Below are 23,473 nucleotides of genomic sequence, written 5' to 3'. Positions count from 1 at the left end.
CTTATGAAAGTGGGGGCTGAGTTGAAGGATTTAATCAGCTATAGCTAGGTACTGAGCTGTTTGTATTGAGCGTGTTACAGACATCTGCAATGATTTCAGGGGTGAGCTAGCTTTTAAAAATCACTTAAGTCATATACTGGACCTACTGCTAAGCAGCACAGCACACAGACATTTGGCATGCACTGCTATCTAGTTAAGACTTTTTAAGAATGAGGTACCTTGGAGCAAATAAGACTGTCAGGATCCACTGCAGAGATTTGTAGCTTTTAGCTATCAAGTAGGAAATACTGGGGTAAAATTCCTATAGGACTTGACATGACAACTCCAGCTCAGAGATAGTGCTCTCCTCCACCAGAGTTCCCAGCTAGGGAGGTAGCTTGCACTTTCAATTATCACTGCCAGATAAAAGCTGATAAACCCAGTAGGACAATGATTATTACAGTCACCTGAGAAGGCAGGAAACATTTGTTTAAACATCTCCTTTACATAATTTAGTGTGGAGAGTCCAACAAACACAGATCTGTTACTTTCCAGTCAAATACATTAATAATTTGTCTGCAGGGTATTTAAGGGTTTTGTCAATCTCACCTGTTCAATCTGTTCTGCTTTCTGTAACACACCAATGTTGTAATGTAATGTTATGGCAGCAAGGGACATACCAAAGGACAGCCTAAAAAATAAAGCACACTAATAAGAAAACACAGCCTTTGTTCCTAAGGAGACTTATGTTATATACTTTATAACTTATATATATTATTATATATTTATACTATATATATTTATACTGTATAACTTATGTTACATACTTTGTGTCATTCCTTGGAAAATGTAAACAGATTGGGAATTAAAGGCCAAAATTAAAATTAAAAGCCTTACCCATTATGATCCTACTCCAGCTCTTCTTTCCTCTTTGTTCCCTGACTCCCGTGTCTTTTTTCTCTTCCCCCCCTCCCCGAGACACTACAGAAAGCATGGGGTGGTCTTGTTGCCTTCTTCAGGTATGCTTTCAAGAGAAATCAAATATTGAAAGCTGCAGTGTACAGGCCAGGCCAAGAAGGTCAGGTGTGAGGCTTTAAGAGGCCAAGGTATATCCACCAGTGAGGCCTGAGAGATAGATGTGGTGCTGTGCAGGAAATGCTGGGTCAGCTGGCTTGTCTCTAGCAAACATAGGTAGTCCCTGAATAGGAATGAAGGCCGGAATTTAAAATGCACCCATCAGGACTGTACTAATTTCATCTGACTTCAACTATTTAGAAGTTAGCCACCTGGGTTTCCCCTCTAAGGAACAGTGTCAGCAGGCACCTCCAGAAGATAATTCAGCTGAACCTACAGTATTGCCATTTACTTCACTGACCACATAGAAGGTCTACAAGTTTAGTTTACTGAATCTAGATGAAATAATTCTCAAGCATAAAGTATGCCTCCAATCTCTTCAAGGCACCGAAGTACTTCTTTGGATAAAGCTACCCCTTTACAACAACACAGAATGGCATTTATTTGATGGTTTTTAGGGCTTTAAGGGGTCTTCTACTTCTTCTACTGTTGTGGTGTAGAAAAAAGTGGAAATGAAGCTTTAAAACTGCAGTAATCACAAAAATAATTTCTACAAGCGTTACTGGCACTCCACATATGACACATTAAGTCCTTGTAACATCTAGTTATCAGTTCTGATACGTACCCCTAGTATGTATCCAAAGTCTCTAATCAATTTTATTGCTCGCAGTCAATTTACTATCAGCAGCTTTTAATTTCAATGAAGTATAATTTACAAACATAGTCAAATTAAGAGAATTCTTTATCAGATCAGATGCAATTGTTTTACATAAGCATCACAATAAATTTTCCTGCATACTTGTACTTGACCTATGGCTATGTTTCTCTACTAAACAATCTCAATAAGAACAATAAAATCTAATGAACAAGACTGACCCACACGATAGTTGTTTCTTTTGAATACAGATGGAGCCAACTAGCAGCACAATACAAAAGAATGCTTATCTTGTAAACAACAAAGAATACCTTCTAAAAAAAACAGGAGGCATTACTAGTCATGTCTAGGCATTGTATAGATAGCAGTCTTTAATAGCTAGAATAAGGAAGGACAGAAAGGAATACAGTTTACATCATTCAAGACACAGATGGGAATCAAACTAACCCAAAGCATGAAAATTTCAAAGCAAAACACAGCTTGTACCTACATGAAGAAAATGAATGCAAGATTTGAAACTGTACTATGAGTCTGTCAAAAGAGATAAAAGCCACAAGCCACTCACGCTTTTTTCCAAAACATGTCCACTAATGAAACCCTCATTAGGCAGTGCAAAGCTTGCAACATTGCTTGCCTTGCTTCGGGGTGTATGTAGGTAAATAGCCACATGCACATCCTCAAAACCTGTAAAATAAACGCACGGTATCCATAATGCTAAGGTAAGAGTAAGTAAATAGCTGGTGATCTATTTTCTGGCAGTACAACGGCAGTTTGAAATGAAATGCACTACTGAAGAGCCTTAACTTGACCGTAAGAACAAAAAACAAGTTGTTCTCAGACCCTGCATTCTCTCAGGTTGCATTCCACTTAACTGGTGCTCTATACAGATTATTCTTCCAGCCAGATTTTCCAGGAAGAGAGAAAAAAAGAATTTTTCGTTTGACAGTCAGTCAAGCATATTATTTCCTTCTATAATACCCTTGTTTAGGAGCTGTATGTACATATAAAATGAAGGATTAAGCACTCAGTTCTCTGACATGCTTCTAGGGAAGCTGTCAGGCTCCACAACTACAGAGAACTATCCTCAGCTGCTGTTAAGAGCTCTGTTAGCATAGTATTAGGAAATACCATGGTTAGAAATGCTCTAGAAGATACTCAACCTTTCGAATAAGCCACTAATATCAAAGGCATCAGCTAACACTTTTAAGACAAAGGCCAAAAAAAGACAGCATCGGTAGTATCTTGCTTCAAAATACTAATGGATCATCCTATAGTGCTTTCTCTGGTAGATGAACGCCTTTGAAAGTAAGCTCTTACAGATACGATGGCCACCTTCTGTATACACTAAACATATGTATATTTAAAGGTCCCTTTGCTTCCTACAGTCGTTTCCACAACGCATTTCAATGATGTATCTACCACATTAAGATTGTTCCCCACTCACCTCAAATTCTAGCTGTAACACAAGCTTAACAAAACATTGAAAGCTGTGTTTATTAGGTCTTTCTTGGTATGTACCTGACATAACTTGTTTTAATTTACCCTCATACTGTGTGATTAGCCCTGTAGCTGAAAAATTACAGCTCCCATGTATACTTAGCAGATCATCTTGTTATATAAAGTTCTGTCATCTTACGGACTTTTCTATATAATTTATTTCTATATAATTTATTTCTATATAATTTATTTCTATATAATTTATTCCTCAATGCCTCAATCTCTTCTAGTTTTACAACAAGTAAAGAGTTCTCCAGTAACTTTGAAAGAGGATTTTCATAACACCTCTAAGATGGATGCAGCAATATTGGATACTTGTGTTAAGGCTCTTCTAAGTATCTCCACAAACACTGCCAAGGAACTGTACAAGTGGGATCCTGAGGGGATGGTTCCTGCTGTTGGTTTCCCACACACTATCTCTTCAATAAACTGGCCTGGTTTGCAGCTGCTGGTCATAAATTTCAATTACACATCTTATCTAGCAGAGGGTAAACAAGCATCTGCAAGGAAGCATAACAATTGTATTCAGGACATTCTTATCCAACAATGATGGCTAGGAGACAAATTAGGTCTTTATATATACAGTGCCTGCCCAGCACACAGCCCACATCCCCAGTTTCTCTTCACCCCACCAGGGGTCACTAACACCATATTACAGATGCTCCTTGGCACGGTAGGCAACTTCATTCTTCTATCATAATAATTTAAAGTATATACACATTGCACAGCCACTTTTTTTTTTTTTACACAAACATATACTTACTGGTATATTAATGAACCACATCTAAAAGGTGTTGCAAAGACTGACACATCATGGGGTTTCCAAGCATGAAAAAAAAAAATCTGTAGCCTTCTACAAGACAGCCATTTGGAGGGCTGTGAAAAAAAACATTCCCTCCAAGATTAAGCTCTCTCCAGAGACCATTACTAGCTTCAAAATATCCACGTTTGGCATTAGCTAAAGCTCTCTTGGCAATGGCAGACTTCAAGAATAAACATGTGCAAATAACATTTTCTCAAGAAATCCCACAGCTGGAACAAGAAAATGGAAAACTCTTCAAGCAAATTACCACATTTCTGAAATACTACTTGAGAGGCTTACCACTCAATGCTAGTATACATATATAGTATATACATACAGGATCCAAGGACAGAGGAAATTAGCTAGTATATGCTGCCTGCCCAATAAGAATGTGCACCACTGCAAGTAACACTACGTTCATCCATCAGCTTTCAGCCATGAGAACTTTAAAATTCAAAGCACTGATGAGGAAGTTCAGCCACAGAAAATAGGAAGAAGCCTGTCACCATCAGGTGAAACTGCATTAGGCACATTATCAGACATATCATAAATCCACAAGTTTATCTCATCTGAAACAGCAGCGTCAGACAGAACAGACAGAGTAAGTTGCCCATAGTCTAGTCTAAAATAAAGTTTTACCTTCAGCCTTAACTCGGTTCTGACCACATTCATGCCGCGTATTCCCACAATAACACTCTATATGCAGTTACCCATCCATACAGGGAATTAGTCAGTCTTGAGAATACTACTGCTGTCCTTACCAGTCAACAGTCCCTAACCTAGCCAAAAGTGTCTTCATAAAAACCAGGACCTTTCATTCTATGAATAAACTCCGTCTCCCTCCACCAAGTCAAACACTAGATCAAGTTTGCATAACAAAGGCAAGTGCTATTTGAGTCTTAGTCAGGTAGCGCTTCTAACCTATCAGTCCAGTCTCAGTCGAACAGTTTTAAGAGTGAAATAAGTCCATCTTGCAGCTGGGTTTCTTGCAGCATGCATTAAAGCTTCCGCTTGTTGCGGCGGATTAGGGCATTAAGTAAAACCAACTTTCAGCCCACCAAATCATTCCTCTCCTAGCTCCTTAGTGAAAGTAGTCAGAGCCTGCGCCATCACTCTCCTCCTCCTTTTGAATGTGTACACAGAATTAGCACCTAAGCAAGGGACAGAATTCAGCCCAATTTCTCCAGTCCATCTTGAAAAATGACTTAACCCTCAAGGTTAGAGGCACCTGCAATAGTTAACATTACATGCTTACGCAACTAGACCATTAATATCTTTTAAAACAATCTCTCCACTGATTCTATAAAGCTACATAAGTCTCACTCCAATGTGTTCCCTTTTCTTCTTTTGAAACTCATACCGTGAAACTAGGAAATGTCAGAATTAGAAAGAAGGTTCTGTAATTCACATTATCCAGGATGGTCATCTGAGCTAATGGGAAGCACTTCACCCCCTCCCTCCCTCCCAAGAAGGGATGGCCATTTGTTTGAGGGACAGAACACAGTTCCATTCTTAATGATTTTAACTAGTGAATCCAGCAAACCACCAATATCATTACAGGGCAAGAGACACATTGTCTCTAGGGTACAAGAAATGATAGAAAAAATGCACAAATTAATCCAGTTAAAAAATGTGTTAAACCAATAGCACAGAGAGAGCACCAAGTATTGTATGTACATATTTTTATGTATAATACCTAGTTACTCAGATATACACATGAATATATAAAAAATAAAGTGCTTTCTATCAGGTCCCAGTGCAGGGACATTATAAAACATTTCACCAACTGCAAAACAAATAGATACAAAGAATACTACATCAAACATACATGAAAACAGTTAACACAATACGTACTATCTGGTGGGTGTCCCAAGACAAAACATCCCTTCATATACATGGTATATACATATATACTCATCTTTACTCAATATATTATGACAATATATATTTCAAAACTGTAAGAGACAAAAAACCCCTACAAAAACGCAACAAGGATCAAGCACACAAGTCCAAGACTGACAAAGAATTTGCTACCCTTGCCCACTCCACAACCTCCACTGCTGGGAAAGATATGCCAGTGTTCTTTACTGGGGTGCAGTGCCTCCACATCCTGCAAGGCACTGTGAGCAGCAACTGTGAAGTTAGTGTCACCAGTGGTGAGTAGGTCAAATATACATGAGTAAAAATAGATGTCCTTCACCAGCATCTTCTCATGGCATTTGGTGGTGGCAGTTTCCAGTGTGTACACTGACTGGGGATGAGCAGCACCACTCTGAGGGAGCAACTGCCCCATCACAGGCAATGGTAAGTGGCCACTATCATCAATACGTTCACTTGAAGGGCAACCATTCACACACAGCTGCAGATCCTGGCTCTCCTCGTAGGCCATGACCAACTCTTGAGGCATGCGAATGGCCAATGTTAAGTAACGCCCAAGCTGGCGTATGTACACTGTGGTCCCAATGTACCTGGCATGCATTTCGACGTATTTGCCACCGACTTTCTCCACAATTTGCAAGCTCTTGGTGTTCCCATCACCTCCACTTGTTGTACCATCAACAAAAGCTGCAGGCAAGTCACCAGTCACTGCTTGATACACTTTCTGATCTGTACAGTCTTGGTATGATTTAAAGATAACAGTTATCTGGGGGGGAGGGAGGCGAAAAAAAAGGCAAAGTTAGTGGAAAAAAAAAATATCATAATTTCAATCACTTTTCCATTTTGCAGCTGAACATATCTGGGACTGCCCACTACCTCAGAGCTTGACAGTTGTCCCCAACTCATGCCTAAAGCAAAACAGTCTGTACACTTGCTATAAGCAGTATTTTACCAGACGCCCATTGTTAATTTTTTTTCTTAGGGTGGCCTGGAAGCATGTGGGAACAGTCACAAGGTCAGGAAAGGAAAAGGCTTTATATTTAATTAAGCATCACAATTCCCTCCTGCCTGATGGTTTCTCAACACTTTGGAATGCATCCTTCAGTCACAGAGAAGTGTAAGTGCCAACTAATCCCCACAACACCAGCCACTACAGCAAAACCAGAATGAGACTGTGCAAAATGACAGAAAGGTGCAAGTGAACTCAGCTTCCCCCACTCACAATATTCTCAGTCTTTTTACAGTGATTGTATGACCCTTGTCAGGGTACTGTACACTTGTTGGATGTGTTGCCAGGATTAGCTGCATGGGACTACTTTTTTCAAAAGCACTGATGTATTTAGTGCTTTATCAGCCATCAACACAACAGAGTGAGATGAGAGATGCATGACTAGGAAGAACAGCTAGTCAAATAACTGCTTAGGGCTCCTGGATCGGTTAGCCCTAGGAATTGGAAGATTTGATGCTTCCAGTCCACCGTTGCCAGAAAATGTGTCCGTGGAAAAACAAAACAAGACTGAAAGATACTCAAAGACATGTCTTTGAAGAGTGACTTCCAACACAGAAACCAGGAACGTTAAGGCAATTACTCTTTCTTTTAAGATTATGACTGGCCATTTAAACCTTTACACGTCTTTGAGTAAGCCACAACAGAAAGACTAGGCCCTCCAGTCTTGCTTGAAATCAGTAATCAGGCTATTTGGCAGACCAAGTTTGGAATCTCTAAAGGCTTTTCCTAAAATAGAAAGTATAATGAGGAAGCACATATAAATATTAGAAACAGATATGCTACTTCCATTTCACTTTCAGAGGGGAGTGACGTCTTTAAAAGGTCAAAGGGAATTTTGCAGCAGGAATAGGTATTTTAATCATTTTTTTCATCATTGATTGATTACATCAGAATTACTTATAATCTATATTTTAAGCAGTCTGCTACAAGATTCAGTGTACTCCAAAACACATAAGAAGGCATTTTCAATCTAACATTACACTTTTTCCTTAAAATCTATTCAATCACAACCTCACACTTTAATTTCAGTTAACCAGCATACTTCTGTACAACAGCTTTTGTTTCCTGCTCCTCTACTTTGAAGTAAAAGCTAGAGGTTACATAAACAGCTGATTACAGACAATCTGAATAAAACCTCTACTCTCATTAGCCTCACCTCTCCACACTAGTTGTGTTAAGAAAAAAAATCTCCTCTCCCTCCTTCCATTGCAACAATCCTCCTCTGGAGTATGCAGACATACCCTAAACAGTACTACATTAATTCAATGTTTGGTTTGTCCCAGCTGGTTGATGCTCTGTCAGTCTTTCTGTCTCATACACAGAGACAATACTTGCTATTTCGATTTCGTATGTTCCCACTGGTGCTGCCTGACTGGAATTTTCCAGTGGATTTTCTTTGCATCAATCAGTTACACTGCTAGCTTGAGACCATCTGTAGTCAAGCAATTTGGTGAACTGATGTCTGTGGACCACAGCTAAGCTTGAACGCGTATGCTCAAAATCCAGAAAACGCGCAAGTGCCATTATTGCTGTAAAGACCACAACTCTACGCTTAGTGAAGTAAGCTCAGCAACCCAGAGAAGAGAAACCTGAGATCTGTCAAGTGATTAGTATCGCTGCATATAATCCAGACCCTCACACAGTACATCAGGTCTTATATTTTACATAACACAGTTTTGATGAAGCAGACTTCTATCTCAGCCTGCTGAGACAATAAAGCATTCCTACTTCCTCAAGCACATTTGCGTTGCTCTGCAAGGAAAGAATGATTTACATCTCAACAGAAGTAAAGCTCTAAGTCTGCTCAGCACCTAAAGAAGTCTGGAATCAAAGGAGTTAATGGTTTTAATGAGATCCAGAACTGGCTACCTGACAAAACAGTTATGCAAGGCACCTAGCAAAATTTATCAGGAAGCAGCCACCGAACTATTCTCTCCAAAGCTCTCTCCCCTGCAAGAATGAAATGCACACAATTTCATAGACGGAGAGGGAGAACAGAAGCCTTCACCCTAAGGCACGATTTGAACTAACTTTGCACACTATATGAGGGCTGAACAACTATTAAATGAATCAAAGCCTCCACTCACCTTACAAGGATGCTCCAAACAGAGAATCAACAGAGACCATTAAGACATTCCAAGGACATATTCATATTTAAACATTGAGGGTCAAGACACTAGGTTTGGATATTGTATTTTCCGTCATGTGACATCCATGGGCCAGATCACTAAAACCAGAGTTCTGTAAGGTCCCTCCCTTATGACCCAGTCCTACCTCAATCTCACGCCCTGGTACTGAGGAATGCTCAAGAGCTTGTTGCAAAGAGAGATGAAGCAAATTTCACTGCAAAGCTCTCTCTTAAGTTCTCAAGGTAACAGAAAGCATTAAATAGTGAAAAAGGTTATTTCCAACAAATTTAACACGTATTATACGTGTACATGTGCCCATAGTACTTCCTACACTCTGGCTACGTTGTAAGAATTCCCCCACAAAGCTGCTCATGTGTCACTGTTCATGGACTAGAAACCAGCTGCTCCTTCTAAACCAGAGAAAGCCAAATGCCAGAATCTTCCGATGAAGAAAATTCTTCTGAAAGCATCGATATCTGAGCCTTGTTCTTTGGACGTATGCAGAGCTCTTAAGCTACTGCACTGAGGAACCCTAAAAGATGAAAATAAAATGGTTCCAGAGACTTATCTGAAGATAAAATACACAAATATTAGCTATACTAGGAGTACTAAAAACAAACAACCCCCCCCCACCACTACCTTTTGGACTTCACAGTCCTACTCCTCCTGACGCCAGTAACATCATCCTCACTGAGAGTACTGATCAAGAAAGATTACTTAAATCCCACTGCATATGCAAGAGGATACTGTACTTTCAAGGATACTGTTACTGAGCTGCCAAAGTGAAGTTTCTAGAAGAAGTTTCATCTGTACAAGGTGCCTGGCTTGTGTGCCTTAAACAAAACCAACATGTCGAACTCTTGAGTTTTCATACTAGTCTTCACTAGTGCCATAATGCAATTACAATTCTGTAGGTGTGACTACATGATGCTATTTTACTATGCATTTCATAGAACCATAGAATCATTTAGGATGGAAAAGACCATTAAATTGTCTGAGCCCAACCATTACTCTAACACTACTAAGTCCATCACTAAATCATGTCCTGAAGTGCCACATCTACATGACTTAAACGACTTCAGGAATGGTAACTCAACCACCTCACTGGGAAACCTGTTCCAGAGCTAGATAAGCCTTTCTGTGAAGAAATTTTTCCCAGTATCCAATCTAAACCTCCCCTGGCACAACTTGAGGCTATTTCCTGTCATCCTATCACTTGTTACTTGAGAGAAGAGACCAACACCCACCTCACTACAACTTCAAGTAGTTGTAGAGAGCAATAAGGTGCCCCCTCTGCCTCCTCTTCCCAGACTAAACAACCCCAGTTCCCTCAGCTGCTCCTTATAGGACTTATTCTCTAGACCCTTCCCCAGCTTTGTTGCTCTTCTTTGGACATGCTCCAGCACCTCAGTGTCTTTCTTGTAGTGAGAGGCCCAAAACTGAACACACTGCTCAAGACGCAGTCTTACCAGCACTGAGTGCAAAGGGACTATCACTGCCTTACTCCTGCTGGCCATGCTATTTCCAATACAACCCAGGATGCCATTGGCCTTCTTGGCCACCTGGGCACACTGCTAGTTCACATTCAGGCAACTGCTGACCAACACCTCCAGGTCACTTTCCGTCAGCAGCTTTCCAGCCACTCTTCCCCAAGCCTGTAGTGTTGCACGGCATTGTTATAGCCCAAATGCAGGAACTGGCACTTCGCCTTGTTGAACCTCCTACAGTTGGCCTCAGCCCATCAACCTATCATCCCTCTGTAGAGCCTGCCCTCAAGGAGATCAACACTCCTGCCCAACTTGGTGTCATTTGCAAACTTACTGAGGATGCGCTTGATCCCCTCATCCAGATCACTGATAGATATATTAAACCAAACTGGCCCCAACACTGAGCCCTGGGGAACACCCCTTGTGACTGGCCAGCAGCTGGTTTTAACTTCATTCACCACAACTCCTGGAGCCTGGCCATCTAGCCATTTTTTCACTCAGCAAATGGCACACTCATCCAAGCCACGGGCAGGAGCAGGCAGTTTCTCCAGGACAATCCTGAGGGAGACGGTGTCAAAGGCTTTGCCAAAGTCTAGGTAGACAATATCTATTGCCTTTGCCTCATCCATTAAGCAGGTCAGCTTGTCATAGAGGGAGACCAGGTTAGTCAAGCAGGACCTGCCTTTAATAAACCCATGCTGATTGGACTTGATCATCTGGTTGTCCTGTACGTGCCATATGATGGCACTCAAGATGATCTGCTCCATAACCTTCCCTGACAAGGAGGTCAGGCTGACAGGCCTGTAGCTCCCTGGGTCCTCCTTATGTCCCTTCATAGACAGGCATGACATTTGCTAACCTCTGGTCAACTGGTGCCTCCTCAGTTAGCCAGGATTGCTGATAAATTATTGAAGGTGGCTTGGTGGGCACTTCTACCAGCTCCCTCAGTACCCTTGGGTAGATCCCATCTGGTCCTATAGACTTGCGTGTGTCTAAGTGGTATAGCAGGTCACTAACCACCTTCCCTTAGGCTATGGGGGTTTCATTCTGCCCACTGTCACTGTCTGCCAGCTCAGGGGGCTGGATACCCAGAGAACAACTGGCCTTATTATTAAAGACTGTGGCAAAGAAGGCATTAAGTATGTCAGCTTTTTCCTCCACCTTTGTCACTGTGTTTCCCCTGCATTCAACAAAGAATAGAGATTCTCATTAGCCCTGTTTTTGTTGTGAATGTATTTATAGAAACATTTTTATTGTTTTTACTGCAGTAAACAAATTAAGATCTAGTCAGGCTTTGGCCCTTCTAATTTTCTCCCTGCATAACCTCACAACATCCTTGTAGTCCTCCTGAGTTGCCTGCCCCTTCTTCCAAAGGTCAGAAACTCTTCTCCCTGAGTTCCAACCAAAGCTCTCTGTTCAGCCAGGCCAGTCTTCCTCCCTGTCAGCTCGTCCTTCAGCACATAGAGATGGTCTGCTCCTGCACCCTTCAGATTTCCTTCCTGAAGAAGATCCAGACTTCCTGGACTCCTCTGCCTTTCAGGACCACCTCGCAAGTGACTCTGTCTATCAGGTCCCTAAACAAGCCCAAGACTGCTCTGCAGAAGTCCAAGGTGGCAGTTCTGCTAAACACATTTCTTAATTCTCCAAGAATCAAAAGTCTATCATTTCAGGATTGCTATTCCCAACACCACCTCCAACCACCACATCACCCACAAGTCCTCCTCTGCAAACAGCTCCACATGGGGCACCTTCCCTAGTTGGCTCCCTCACCAGCTGCATCAGGAAGTTATCTTCAACACACTCCAGAAACGTCCTAGACTGTTTCCTCTCTGCTGTACTGTATTTCCAGCAGACATCTGCTAAGTTCAGGTCCCCCATAAGAACAAGCGCTAGCAGTTGTGAGACTTCTCACAGCTGCTTATAGAATATTTCATTTGTCTCCTCAACCTGGTTGGGTGGTCTGTAACAGACTCCCACCATGATATCTGCCTTATGGCCTTTCCCCTGATTCTCACCCATAAACACTCGACCCTTTCATCACCATCGTCGAGCTCTAGACAGTCAAAAGACTCCCTAACATACAGAGCTACCCCACCACCTCTCCTTCCTTGCCTATCCCTTCTGCAGAACACATAGCCTCCACTGCAGCACTCCAGTTGTGCAAGTCATCCCACTATTTTTCCACGATTGCAATTATACCAGTTTTCCAGCTGTATAATGGCTTTCAACTGCTCCTGTTTGCTGCCTATGCTGCATGCATTGGTGTAGATGCAGTTCAGATGGGCTATTCATCCCACCACCTTTTTGGGGGAGAAGCCCTAGTCCCTATGTGACAGTCCTCAGGTGCATCTGTGGTTTTTAATGCATCAACAACCTTTGTGTCTTTGCTGCCACATGGATCTCCATCCCCCACTCCCACCAAGATGGCTAAGGTGCTGTGTGCATTAGTATAGAAACCATGCTCCAACATACTCAGTACATCGTGGAGCAGACTGCAGGCCCTTGCCAGCACACCATCCCTCAAACATGGGCATGCTGCCCTATGGCTTATCACTGATGAGGCTGATTTTATCCCTTTCCCCCTTCAAACCTAGTTTAAAGCTCTTTCAATAAGCCCTGCTAACTCCTGCACAAAGATCCTTTCCCCTCTTTGAGAAAGGTGTACTCCATCTGTCATCAGCAGACCTGGTGTCATGCAGGCCAACCAGTGATCAAAAAATGCCTTGAATTCTCCCAGTGACACCAGTCACAGAGCCAGACATGTATCAGCTGGGTGTTCCTGCTTCTTCCCTCATCATTCCCTGCAGCTGCAAGGACAGACGAAAAAACTACTTGTGCTCCTGATCCCTTACCCAGTCATGCCAAGGCCCTGAAGTCTCTTTGGATCACTCTTGGATTTCTTACTGCACCTTCATCACTGCCTACATGATAAAAGTAATAATGGATGATAATCTGAGGGCTGTACCAGGGTAGAAAGTTTTCTTGTAACATCTTTAACCTGGTGTAGTCACTCCACAACAACAAGACACAAATTCAACTCCTGTATCTAGAAATGCAATTTCAAGCATTCAAGTCTTCTACACCTACTACAGGCAAAATTCCTGAGGAAAGATTCAGACAAAACCTGCCTAAGAATCAGACTTCATCCAGATGTTAAAAACCACAGATACGAGGTACCACATGCAAGAAAGTGACAGTACTTACTGATCAGGCAGTGAGTCAGCAAAAATCTGAAGGTCGTTGGTTGTTCTTTTGTTTTCATTGTGGCGATCTTTTTAACACTGAAAGACAGAAGGCTCCTGTCCTTCTACGGACAGATTTTGATCTTGCCTGATTTTACTCATAATTTTACTGTAATAGTCCCCAAACCTATTTTCCTCCCCAGATATGTTGTGACTGGGTTGTACTTTCAGGCAAGGGCTTGTATCACCATGCAATCCTGTGGAAACTACCCCAACACTGCTGAAGACCCAAAGTGCTACTAAAAATCACAGACCCACCCCATCCTGCCAACTTACTACTCCAAGCGCAGATGTCCACAATACATGTCTTGGAAAGGCTACAATCAGCATTCAGGTACATAACAAAGAAAGCTAGCTAGAGAGGCAGGGACCCTTGATTAAAACTATGTTATGCAAGCATTTAACAACTGAACACCCAAGCAGTGGAATATGCATATTGAAAGAGTGTCTCCACAATGTTACTTACGACCCTAGATTTTGCTGCTGAGCATTTCTTTTCCTAAGAGAGAGCAGCAGGGAAGCAGATGAGATCCCACAGCGTGCCTATCTAGTAACATGCCTATAAGTCTGCACAAGCACATGGCACTGATGCAGCTGGAGAAACATCCTGCTACCCATGCTCCTCAGCTTTATCTTCAGCATAGGCCTGCATGCCCTGGCATCATGAGAAAACATTCAGATGCTCTCCTTTTGCACCACTTCAGGCTATGTGAAAAGACAGGGAAGGATGTTTAAAGGAAACACAGCCCTGATGATTTATCAATGATTTCATAAAGCACTGGGGAACAGGCAGAAGATGTTTCAGCAGCAGCTTTTACGACACTAGACCAGTGGTCTATCAAATATCCCTGGGAGGCCTGCAAAGGACGTAAGTGATCTGTTAAACGCACCTGTGAAAAGTTCATGGGTAGATAACTGCCTAGCATACCTGACATTTCTGAAGTGGTCTTGCAAAGCCATCCAAAATGGTTTAGAGTTCATACATACATACAGGAAAACTTAAACTTGAATGCATTAAATAACCTTCCTATTACCAACTGAAAATGTCGCAGCTTCCCTTTCCAGAGGCCTGCAAGAGGTGTGAAGCATCTGAGTTTATCTCAGAAACCAAACATCACATGATGCAGTCCATCAGACAGCACTAGGCATCATCCAAAGCAGGATTTCCTCATGTTTCTCTCCATACACCCATGCTTTTCTGGTGCACTATGTGCTGAAATCAACATAGCTCAAGGACACCAGCAAGAGGTGTATGTGCAGAAGACGCTTTGCTTCTTCCATGCATACTAAGGGGGTGAGGTGGTATGGTGAGGGCAAACCATCTGGGGAAGATTTAGGGTCTGCCTCAGTGATGCTGCTGGGGTTAACTTCTCGGAAGCAGTAACTGCTGGGAGTGCTACAAAACTAAATACAGTAATCCCTCGGTGGTACAGAAGCATCACAACACATTTTAGTATGACGTGTTCCTACTTCATGTCAGAGGAGAAAATGGGAAGCGAAGGCACATGCATTCCATGCACAACAGAAATAAACAAGAAGTCAACCTGGAAACAAGACAGCTCAGCATCAAATGATTTCCAAAAGGAAAGCCAAGATGACTCAAGAAAGCGTTTCTTGAATTTGGTCACTGTTCGTAAATCACTCTAGAAATCAATCTTCTATTGATTAATTTCAAAACTACCCAGAACTTGACCAGTTAATCCTTAATCAATGGGAACAGTAGCTAAAAAATTCTACCTCCTTTTCTCAGGTGGACAATCCAAGAAAGGTTCTCCCCCACCCCCACAGTGGGACTACAAAGCTTATCTGGCAACACACAGGAAACTTTAAGCCTGTTTAATTGCACAACATCATTACAAAACACCTGGATGGGAAAAACTCCATCTCCCATTACTGCAAACAAGGAAAGTTTTCCATAGGCAAGCCCAAGCATCTCTGCCTCATTTGCTTTTCAGGGACAACTGCACGAGTGATATCCAGAACATGTGTCACAGAGATGAATGCCAATAAAGGCTTTGTACACCTCCAAATAAAGCACATAATAAATAAAGAAAAACCCTTCTATGTAATACATTCTACAATATCCTTCCTACCTGCTCCCTCTACAGCCCCTTGTAATAGCCATTTATCCTCAGGAAATCCCAAAACAGCTCCCAGACACGGGAGCTCTTTATCTGTAGCTGGAGAAATCAGACACAAAGATGCCAGTGACCTACCCAAAACTGATACAGAAGTCTGTCAGAAAGAAAAATAAAGGAGAGATTGCGTTAAGTTTCCCAGCTACTTGGTGATGACCCTTCATTCTCCATCTGAAAAGCCCCAGGATCCTATGCCAAGGGGGTATAAGCACATCAGACAAGCTCAAAAAAACTGGACTTTCAAGTTTCTGCTAGACCGCAGAACATACAACAGCTTTGTTCACTGTAAAGAAACAGATGTTGTTACTATGGGCATCACAAATATGCAAAACACCTACAAACAAATCGCCAAGAGCATTTTGTGAATAAACACACAACTCCCACAACAGGACATACCCTTCCAATTAAAGAATTAAAGGAAGAGTTTTCCTGCTTTTCATACATTCCTGGCAGATGTGCAGAGTGGGGACTTGGACGGACACACCCCATAATTTTATTCCCCTCCAGGCATTCTCTTGTCCATTATGAACTTACTGGGTAGCACTCAGACTGTTGGGGTTACTCAAGCCTCATAGGTTTTGGAGAGAGAAGACGACTTACTTTATACATAACGCTCCTTCCACTGCCAATTCCCTTAAAGCTTGGTATACCAGAAAGCTATGATAAATTTGGAGGTAATAACTACCTACAAGGACAACTTATGGTATGCCTCTTTCAAAGGACACTGCGTATGGGATAAAGACTAAATATTCTGTTCCTACAGCTTCTTAAATCACTTCCCCTAAAAAAGCACATTCAGGATAAATCAAATTTTCTACTCTTTTTGTCTTTGCTTTCATTAGGTCTGATTTAGAGTGGATTAAGCAGGCTAGTTAGCAATTCACTATTCGCTTTGGCTTCCGCACAACTGAAGTTCAGCATAAACCTTTGTTAATATTTCCCATTAAATATCTATCTCTAATATCTGCAATGAAAAAGCAGCAAGACTAACAACAGATGATGTTCTGAAAACATTTCTTATGAAGAAGGTAGAAGACTATTTGCACACTCTCAGCTGGAAAAACCACTACATAGGCAAAAGTCACTGGACTTCTCACGGCACCTCTTTAAAGGTGCCTCAAGCTACTCTGTGGCCAAAACTAGGAAAGTACACCAAGCAGCAGATAGTCCACCACCACAACCAGAATGGAATAATTGCAGAGCAAAATGTTACAGGAATGAAAATAGCAGTGGCACTGTATTTAAACAAGCCTTCTCTGTATCTCATAGCAGCCTGCTCCATAAAGAACTAAGGGAGCCAACAAGATGCATTAGAGATATTAACATTTCTCTTGCTAAGTTGCTTGTGCATTCAAACAACTCTCATTTCCTGCAAACAGGTGTTGTGGTAAGTTTGATTACCTGCCAAAGCAACAAAAAACTCACAGACTGTACATTTAATGGGTATTAGCATGAGAGACAATTCTAATATCCTAAACCATATATCTTATTTAATTTTATTGCTTCTGCACACTTAACTGTACTTGTGCAACAGCAGGGATGTTAAACCACTATTATAAAAGACAAAAATATCTTACTGCTTTTTCCTGAATCACAAGTAAAACAAAAAACATCCAGAATAAATAGGTAGAAGGTCTGCCCTTTAAAACATGTACTTTCCCCCAGTATGTCCAGATATTTATCTCCTAAAGTTCTTCTCTTAGTTATCTGTTTGTGAAGACATATACAGCATAACATGCTTCCACGGTCAACAATTTTCAGAATGTGGCTAAAGGGTAAGACAAGCTCACCTATATATTACCATCACACTCTAGCCACCTGCACAATTTGTACACAACAAGACTCTCAACTTTTTCCTCTGGTACTACAAGAAACAAGGAAATAAAGAAGATTCTGCAAGACTTCCGCAAAACCGAGTATAAAAGCTTACCGCAGATTATGAATTGCAGTTTTTTCTTGTATTTACTTCAGTTTTTTTAAAAAAGCCATTAGAATAGATTTCAAGGGACCCACGTCTCTTTTGCAAAGCTTAGTCAAATTAGCCTCTTTCCCCCACTTTATAATCCTTCAGATGCAGACTGTTCTTGGAACAGGCACAAGTTAAGAAAAGGTGATTCTGAATTTCAGCGATGTATCAGTCCAACATCTGTCTTCCGGCAAATGCAAAAATTTGGCTCACTCATACAACCACTGACTTCAGTCACTACCTCAGAAGCCAGCACTAATGCAATAGCAAAACTGATTTTCACTTATTAATATTACTGCACAGCCATCTCCATGGAAGATGTGCAGGCTCTAACCTACTGTGACCAGCACTCCCGGATCCTGACCCCAGTAATAAAAAACTAACTTCTGAGCGTAACACAACAGTGAAAATTCTCCAGTATTGGCAGTCTTGAAACTGGGTACACATAGCCTGACACACCTTGACAATACAAGAGCTACACTACCACAGTTAAAAAAAGCCGTTTCACTCCAAACAGGGAATGAGGTACCTGACAGCATCAGCTTCAAACGTATGTTCAAGTAATTTCTCTTACCGACAGAAAGATGCCCCCAAAAGTTCAGAGCATTTTTCACCCCTGGGTCTGGAGGTGAATCTAAGGACATCTTAGCCAGGCTCATGCTTTCTACCTCCTCATTTTCGTCCTACAGACACACTTGTTTTCTGCCTTCAGCAGAAAGAGGCAAATACTCTTTTTAAGGTAAGGAAATGGCATAAGCTATCAATACTAGCACATGTATCCCTTCTCTAGCCAACTCAAGTGGCTGAGAGGAGAGAAATCTTCAGTCTTGCCTGTCTGAACAGGGACTCACACTCTCAGCAGAACTTTCAGGCTGCTTGCTTCTTTAGTAAAGCCAGGATACTAAGACTTCTGACAACCATTTGGCATCAGTATAAATTTTTTGCTACCTCCTCCCATGTCTCTGCAATTCTCCTTCTTCTCTCTGCTCTACACCCTCAGTGTCTTGGTAATTAATTTGTCGTGCCACTCTGTCAATACCTTTTGTTTTCTACTGTTATGGCTACACAATGTAGACAATTAATGAAAAGCAGAGACTTACACTCTTTCTTGCTCCATGCCTAGAATTTCCGCTTAGTGTAGGGGCAGTCACAGATGGTGAAACCTGGTTAACTGTTCTAAAGCATTACATTTAGTATCATTAAAGGCTTATATAGCAATATGTATAGGATTTTCTTGTAGTGGGGAGGAGCAGAAGGAAGAAAAGGACTTGTTTTAAGTTTTGTTTGATTCTCAGAAAAGAAGAGGCTAACAGTTTTACTTTCTTAGACTACTACATAGAAGATTCTCAGGCTGCTGCTAACACTTCTTAACTGTTAAGGGCTAAGTGACTTACTCTTGACCTTTTACCTCTGCATGCATGCACAGTGTTTAAGAACAAACCATACCTTATTCGTAGCAGTAGCACTGGATCCTGGGACTACAGGCACGTTGGTCACTTGCACTGATAAGTAGTTATTGTCTACGAGGGGCCAAGCACCTTCCACTTTGCATGTCTGGAAGTGATCCTTGAAAGTCCTCAGATGAGGATCGCCAAACAAACCACAAAACAGGTAAGTAGTAGGAGGAGTCTTCTCCCCTCCCTGCTGTTCTCTGGCTTCTGTGTGGCCACTGTAATTGCAGGGATCATGGGTCACCTCAGGGTTGGTGGAGGATGTGGGTCCATCTTTGGAACAGTTTCTCTGGCTCATGAGGTCACTGATCCCAAGGACTGCAGAATGGTAGACTAGGTTTCCACGGCACACTTTGGAATTGCGATAGGTGCAGGCAGAGTACGCTCGCAGGGCCTTGCAGAACTCCAAATCAAAGCCCTCAAGAGCCAAGTTTAGATGTGAAGTTAAGGATACAAAATCAGTAGTGCACTTCTGGATTAGACAAGTTGCTTGCAGCTGGCAGTCACCTAAGCACAAAACAGATAGCAGACAGAAATCAAGCAAACCTCTTAGACTGCAATACTCCATTCCACGCCCACAGGTACCATAGAACTTGAAGTCAATTTACAGTGCTTACCCATTAGCGCTATATAACAGAGAAAAAGGAGTTGAGAGGCAGAAAGATAGCAACACAGACCATCTCAAAGGCTGAGATTAACTATACATAACTTAATCCATTACTTGATATTGTCTAGGTGGAAATTAAGAGCATTAACTCCTGCCAAGCATGAGTCCAGCATTTTTTCCCCAGATACTAAGGCAATGACGCAATTCTGTGCTTAGGTTAATCACTTTGTCAATAAGCAAGTCTCTATTTAGTCTTTCAGTGCTTTACACAAGTTACTGAACTTCTAAACAGAATCCTGCCCCTCAGAAATACGTGGTAAAGGCAGCAAGCGATACATGTTTAGACAAAAATAGACTGAATGAAGCAGAAATCAAAATTTTGCTTCTAGAAAGCAGGCTGGGGAAAAAGGAGGGCAGGGAAGTGGGCAGGCCATAAATTCAGTTTGCTTTATTTCCCTGGCACTGCCATAGCTAAAGCTTCACTGCCCGCTTTCTGGGACTGGTAAGTGAGAAAACCCACAGCTGTCTGAAGTGCAATTTGCCAGCTAAGGAATCCATACACTGCAATAGCAGTACCTCTTACGGTGTAATTCAATAGTAAGACAAGTGGCAAAGAAACCCTCTCCCTACAATAATCTGAAGTATTTATCAGATGTACGCAGCAGGTACACAGTTCAGTTTACATGAACAAGCCAGTTAAGACTTTATCTTGTCACCTCATTTCCGCAAAAAAAGCATAATTACCACCCCAGCAAGCAAGCTGGAGTTCTAGAGCTCTTCTCCAGAGCTCTCACTGTCATGATCTAAAATCCTTCCAGATTCTTATGGCAGTTAACAATGCTCTTCTGCAGGTAACTTTTACAGAAGAACTCATGAGGAGTAGAAACAAAACAAACATGACTGCACGCTGCACTAAACAGAGCCACACATTTCATAGGAGTTAAAACTATTGACCCCAGTCAAAGGAGAGATCAGGTTCCCTCCCACCCAAAGCACTGAAAACAGCCATGAGCAAACATGGACTTTCATAAAAAAACATGCACAAGACTTCATACCATACCTGTCCAAGCACCCAAAACTATATACTAAAAACATGCTGTGTTTATTTATTCCTTTTATGAACTACAAAATTCAGCTGCACATACATTAATCTGTAATTCTAAATGGTCATAAAGCAGATTTTGACCACCACAAAGATAGGTGGAAGTGTGAAAAATAGGAAAATACAACATACATAACAGATTCTCTTTTCCATCCCCTCAAACTCCTCTTTACAACATTTCCCACTTGCTTTGTACACCCTCAAAGTAAAATAGATGCAGGTCCAGCCTGACTTCAACAGCCTAATTAAAATGTTCCTAAACTCCTGAGACATGAGAAGTGCAAAATGGATTTAACAGTAGCACTTCTCATTTTCAAACACAGTTGTTTTCTGCAATTCACACATCGATAAGAAGATATCAAATTCTCTGCTTACCCCCTAGCTGACTCTCCTGTAAGTCAGCACTCATGTTACTTACTCTGAAAATCCAAACCATTAATTCATAAGGGCAACATGTTTTGCCAGTGATGGGTAGCTAATGCAAATCTCCTGTCAAAATCCCAAGACAACACAGCGTAGGAGGAAGTCCCTAACCTTCAGCCAAGGGTGACCACGAAATGTAGGAGTAAGCAGTAAGTTTCTCACTTCACCTTTGCGCAAGTGGTATGCAGCTTTGCAAAAGAACAAAAAAAAATCCCAATCACATCCTGTGTTTTCAGATACACAAACAAAAAAGACCTATGCCAAGCAAAACGACACAGGCAACCTTGGTTAAGAGGCTGACATTCAAAGCATCAAAAATTTTATTATATTTCCCTTCAATTATATTTTAATCACATATAAATTAGCCTAGATGAAAAAGTCTGTCAAGTTATTAAATAGTCTAACAAATCTGCCCCTCCGCACTCCTTGTCACTTCAGAAAATTTGCTTCCTGCTTTCTTCAGTGGATTGATTCTTGCTGCAGAGAGGGATGAACGAACAGCGATTTGACTGAAATCGTATGATGTCTCCCTACGATTTATTTCACTAAAACTATAAACACATAAAAGCGCTCAAGCTAGACACATTTTCACAGAACTACCACTCCTCAGATCACTTCTGAGGTGAAAACACAGACCACTTTAGCAGGCACCTGCAGCGCGCCGGGTACCTTCCACCTTCTCCCCAGATCCCGATCCGCCAAGCAAACAGTGGCTCTGCCTGAAGCAGAAAGAAACGGCGGTTCCCCGCGTCCTGGGGCAGGCCGCCGCAGAGCCCGGCGCTGCCTGGCTTCACTCCCACCACCTCCAGCGCCACACCAGCCTTCCCACCCGCAGGCCCCCGCCCCGCACGGGGCGCCACCCGCACGCTGCCCACGAGAAGCGGAGAGCGGACCTAAGCACACACCACTCGCCACCCGGCCATCGGCCCGCGCCGCCCGAGTGCGTAACGCCCTGCCGCCGGCCCGGTCCCGCCGAGCCCCGACCCCGCGCGCTGCGGCCCACCTCGGGCCCCAGCCCGCCGTGGTACCTGAGCCCAGCAGCAGCCCCAGGACGGCGAGGAAGCCGAGGGCGGTGAACGACGGGCGGCGCGGCCTGCGACGGCGCGGCGGCTCAGTCCCGGCGGCGCGGGAAGGCGCAGCTCTCCCCATGCCCGTCCATGCAGGTCCCTGGGCTGGCGGCGGTACGGGGCCGCGGCATGAGGCGGCGAGCGGGCAACCTCCTCCTCGCTGCGTCCTCCTTCTCCTCCTGTTTCTTCAGCGGCGCGGCGCCAGGCGGAGGCCTCCGAGCCGCAGAGGGGCGGGCGCGGGGCGGCGGGAGGAGACGAGCACAAAGGGAAGGAGCCGGTGAGCGGGCGAAAGAGGGAAGGCGCGGAAGCAAAGGCGGGCGGGCGCTGGCAGCCCGCTGCCCGCAGGCTCCACGCCGCTGAGTGCCTTGCGCCCGCCCACGCCGCCCGGCCTGCCGCCTCCCATTAGCTGGCTCGCCTGTCCGACAAGCCCCACGATGTGCGGTCGGCGCGGCCCCGCTCTCCGGGCCGGGGCCGATCCGAGCGGAAGAGGTGTGGGCAGCTCCCCCTGCCCCGGCCGCCTTGCCTCTTACCCAAGCGGCGCGCAGCAGAAAACTCCTCCCCCCTCGCGCAGGACGGCGGCCCCGCCCGCCTGCCACCACCCCATTGGCCACGTCCCTCCGCTGCGCGCGGCCAATCGCGGCGGCGTCCGCGGGTGGCCCCCAGTGCTCCCCGCGGCGGCGATTGGCTGCGGCGGCACACAAGCGGTGGGAGGGTCGGCAGTGCCACGCGCCGCCGCCAGGGATCGCGCGCGGTGCGCGCGGGTCCGGCCCCGCCCGGCCGGGGCGGGGCGGGGCGGGGCGGGGCGGGGCGGGGTTTGCGCCGGGCAGCGGGGAAACCTTCCGCAAACGGGCCCGTCCCAGAACAAACCATGTCTGCGGCTTTTTCATAGCAGCTTAGGGGGCCGCACTGCCCACTCGTCCCTGGACAGGGGTCCAGGCACACCCGCAGCAGAACTGCGAAAACCAGC

At 43.6% G+C, this 23,473-nt stretch overlaps 1 protein-coding gene across 1 annotated transcript; it reads right to left on the bottom strand.

Annotated features, from left to right (window-relative positions):
- Positions 1–690: 690 nt before the first annotated feature.
- On the bottom strand, positions 691–23,039 carry RGMB (repulsive guidance molecule BMP co-receptor b). Its single transcript, XM_075410787.1, has 3 exons — positions 22,468–23,039; positions 19,303–19,814; positions 691–6,651 (listed from the first exon to the last, which is right to left on the bottom strand). The coding sequence occupies exons 1-3, from the start codon at positions 22,586–22,588 to the stop codon at positions 5,983–5,985; spliced, it is 1,302 nt and encodes a 433-aa protein (XP_075266902.1). The 5' UTR covers positions 22,589–23,039; the 3' UTR covers positions 691–5,982.
- Positions 23,040–23,473: the final 434 nt, after the last annotated feature.

This window comes from Opisthocomus hoazin, chromosome Z (genome assembly GCF_030867145.1).
Source record: "Opisthocomus hoazin isolate bOpiHoa1 chromosome Z, bOpiHoa1.hap1, whole genome shotgun sequence".
NCBI lineage: Eukaryota > Metazoa > Chordata > Aves > Opisthocomiformes > Opisthocomidae > Opisthocomus > Opisthocomus hoazin.
Note: the sequence above shows the minus strand (reverse complement) of the source record. Positions and strands in the feature narration are given on the sequence as shown.

Excerpts from the sequence above, each read along its gene's own strand:
- RGMB (XM_075410787.1), bottom strand. The coding sequence starts at position 22,588 with ATGGGGAGAGCTGCGCCTTCCCGCGCCGCCGGGACTGAGCCGCCGCGC. Across the intron at positions 19,815-22,467 it reads GGGGCTGCTGCTGGGCTCAG|GTGACTGCCAGCTGCAAGCA; the intron begins GTACCACGGCGG and ends TTTTGTGCTTAG. Across the intron at positions 6,652-19,302 it reads GTGCTACTGCTACGAATAAG|ATAACTGTTATCTTTAAATC; the intron begins GTATGGTTTGTT and ends CCTCCCCCCCAG.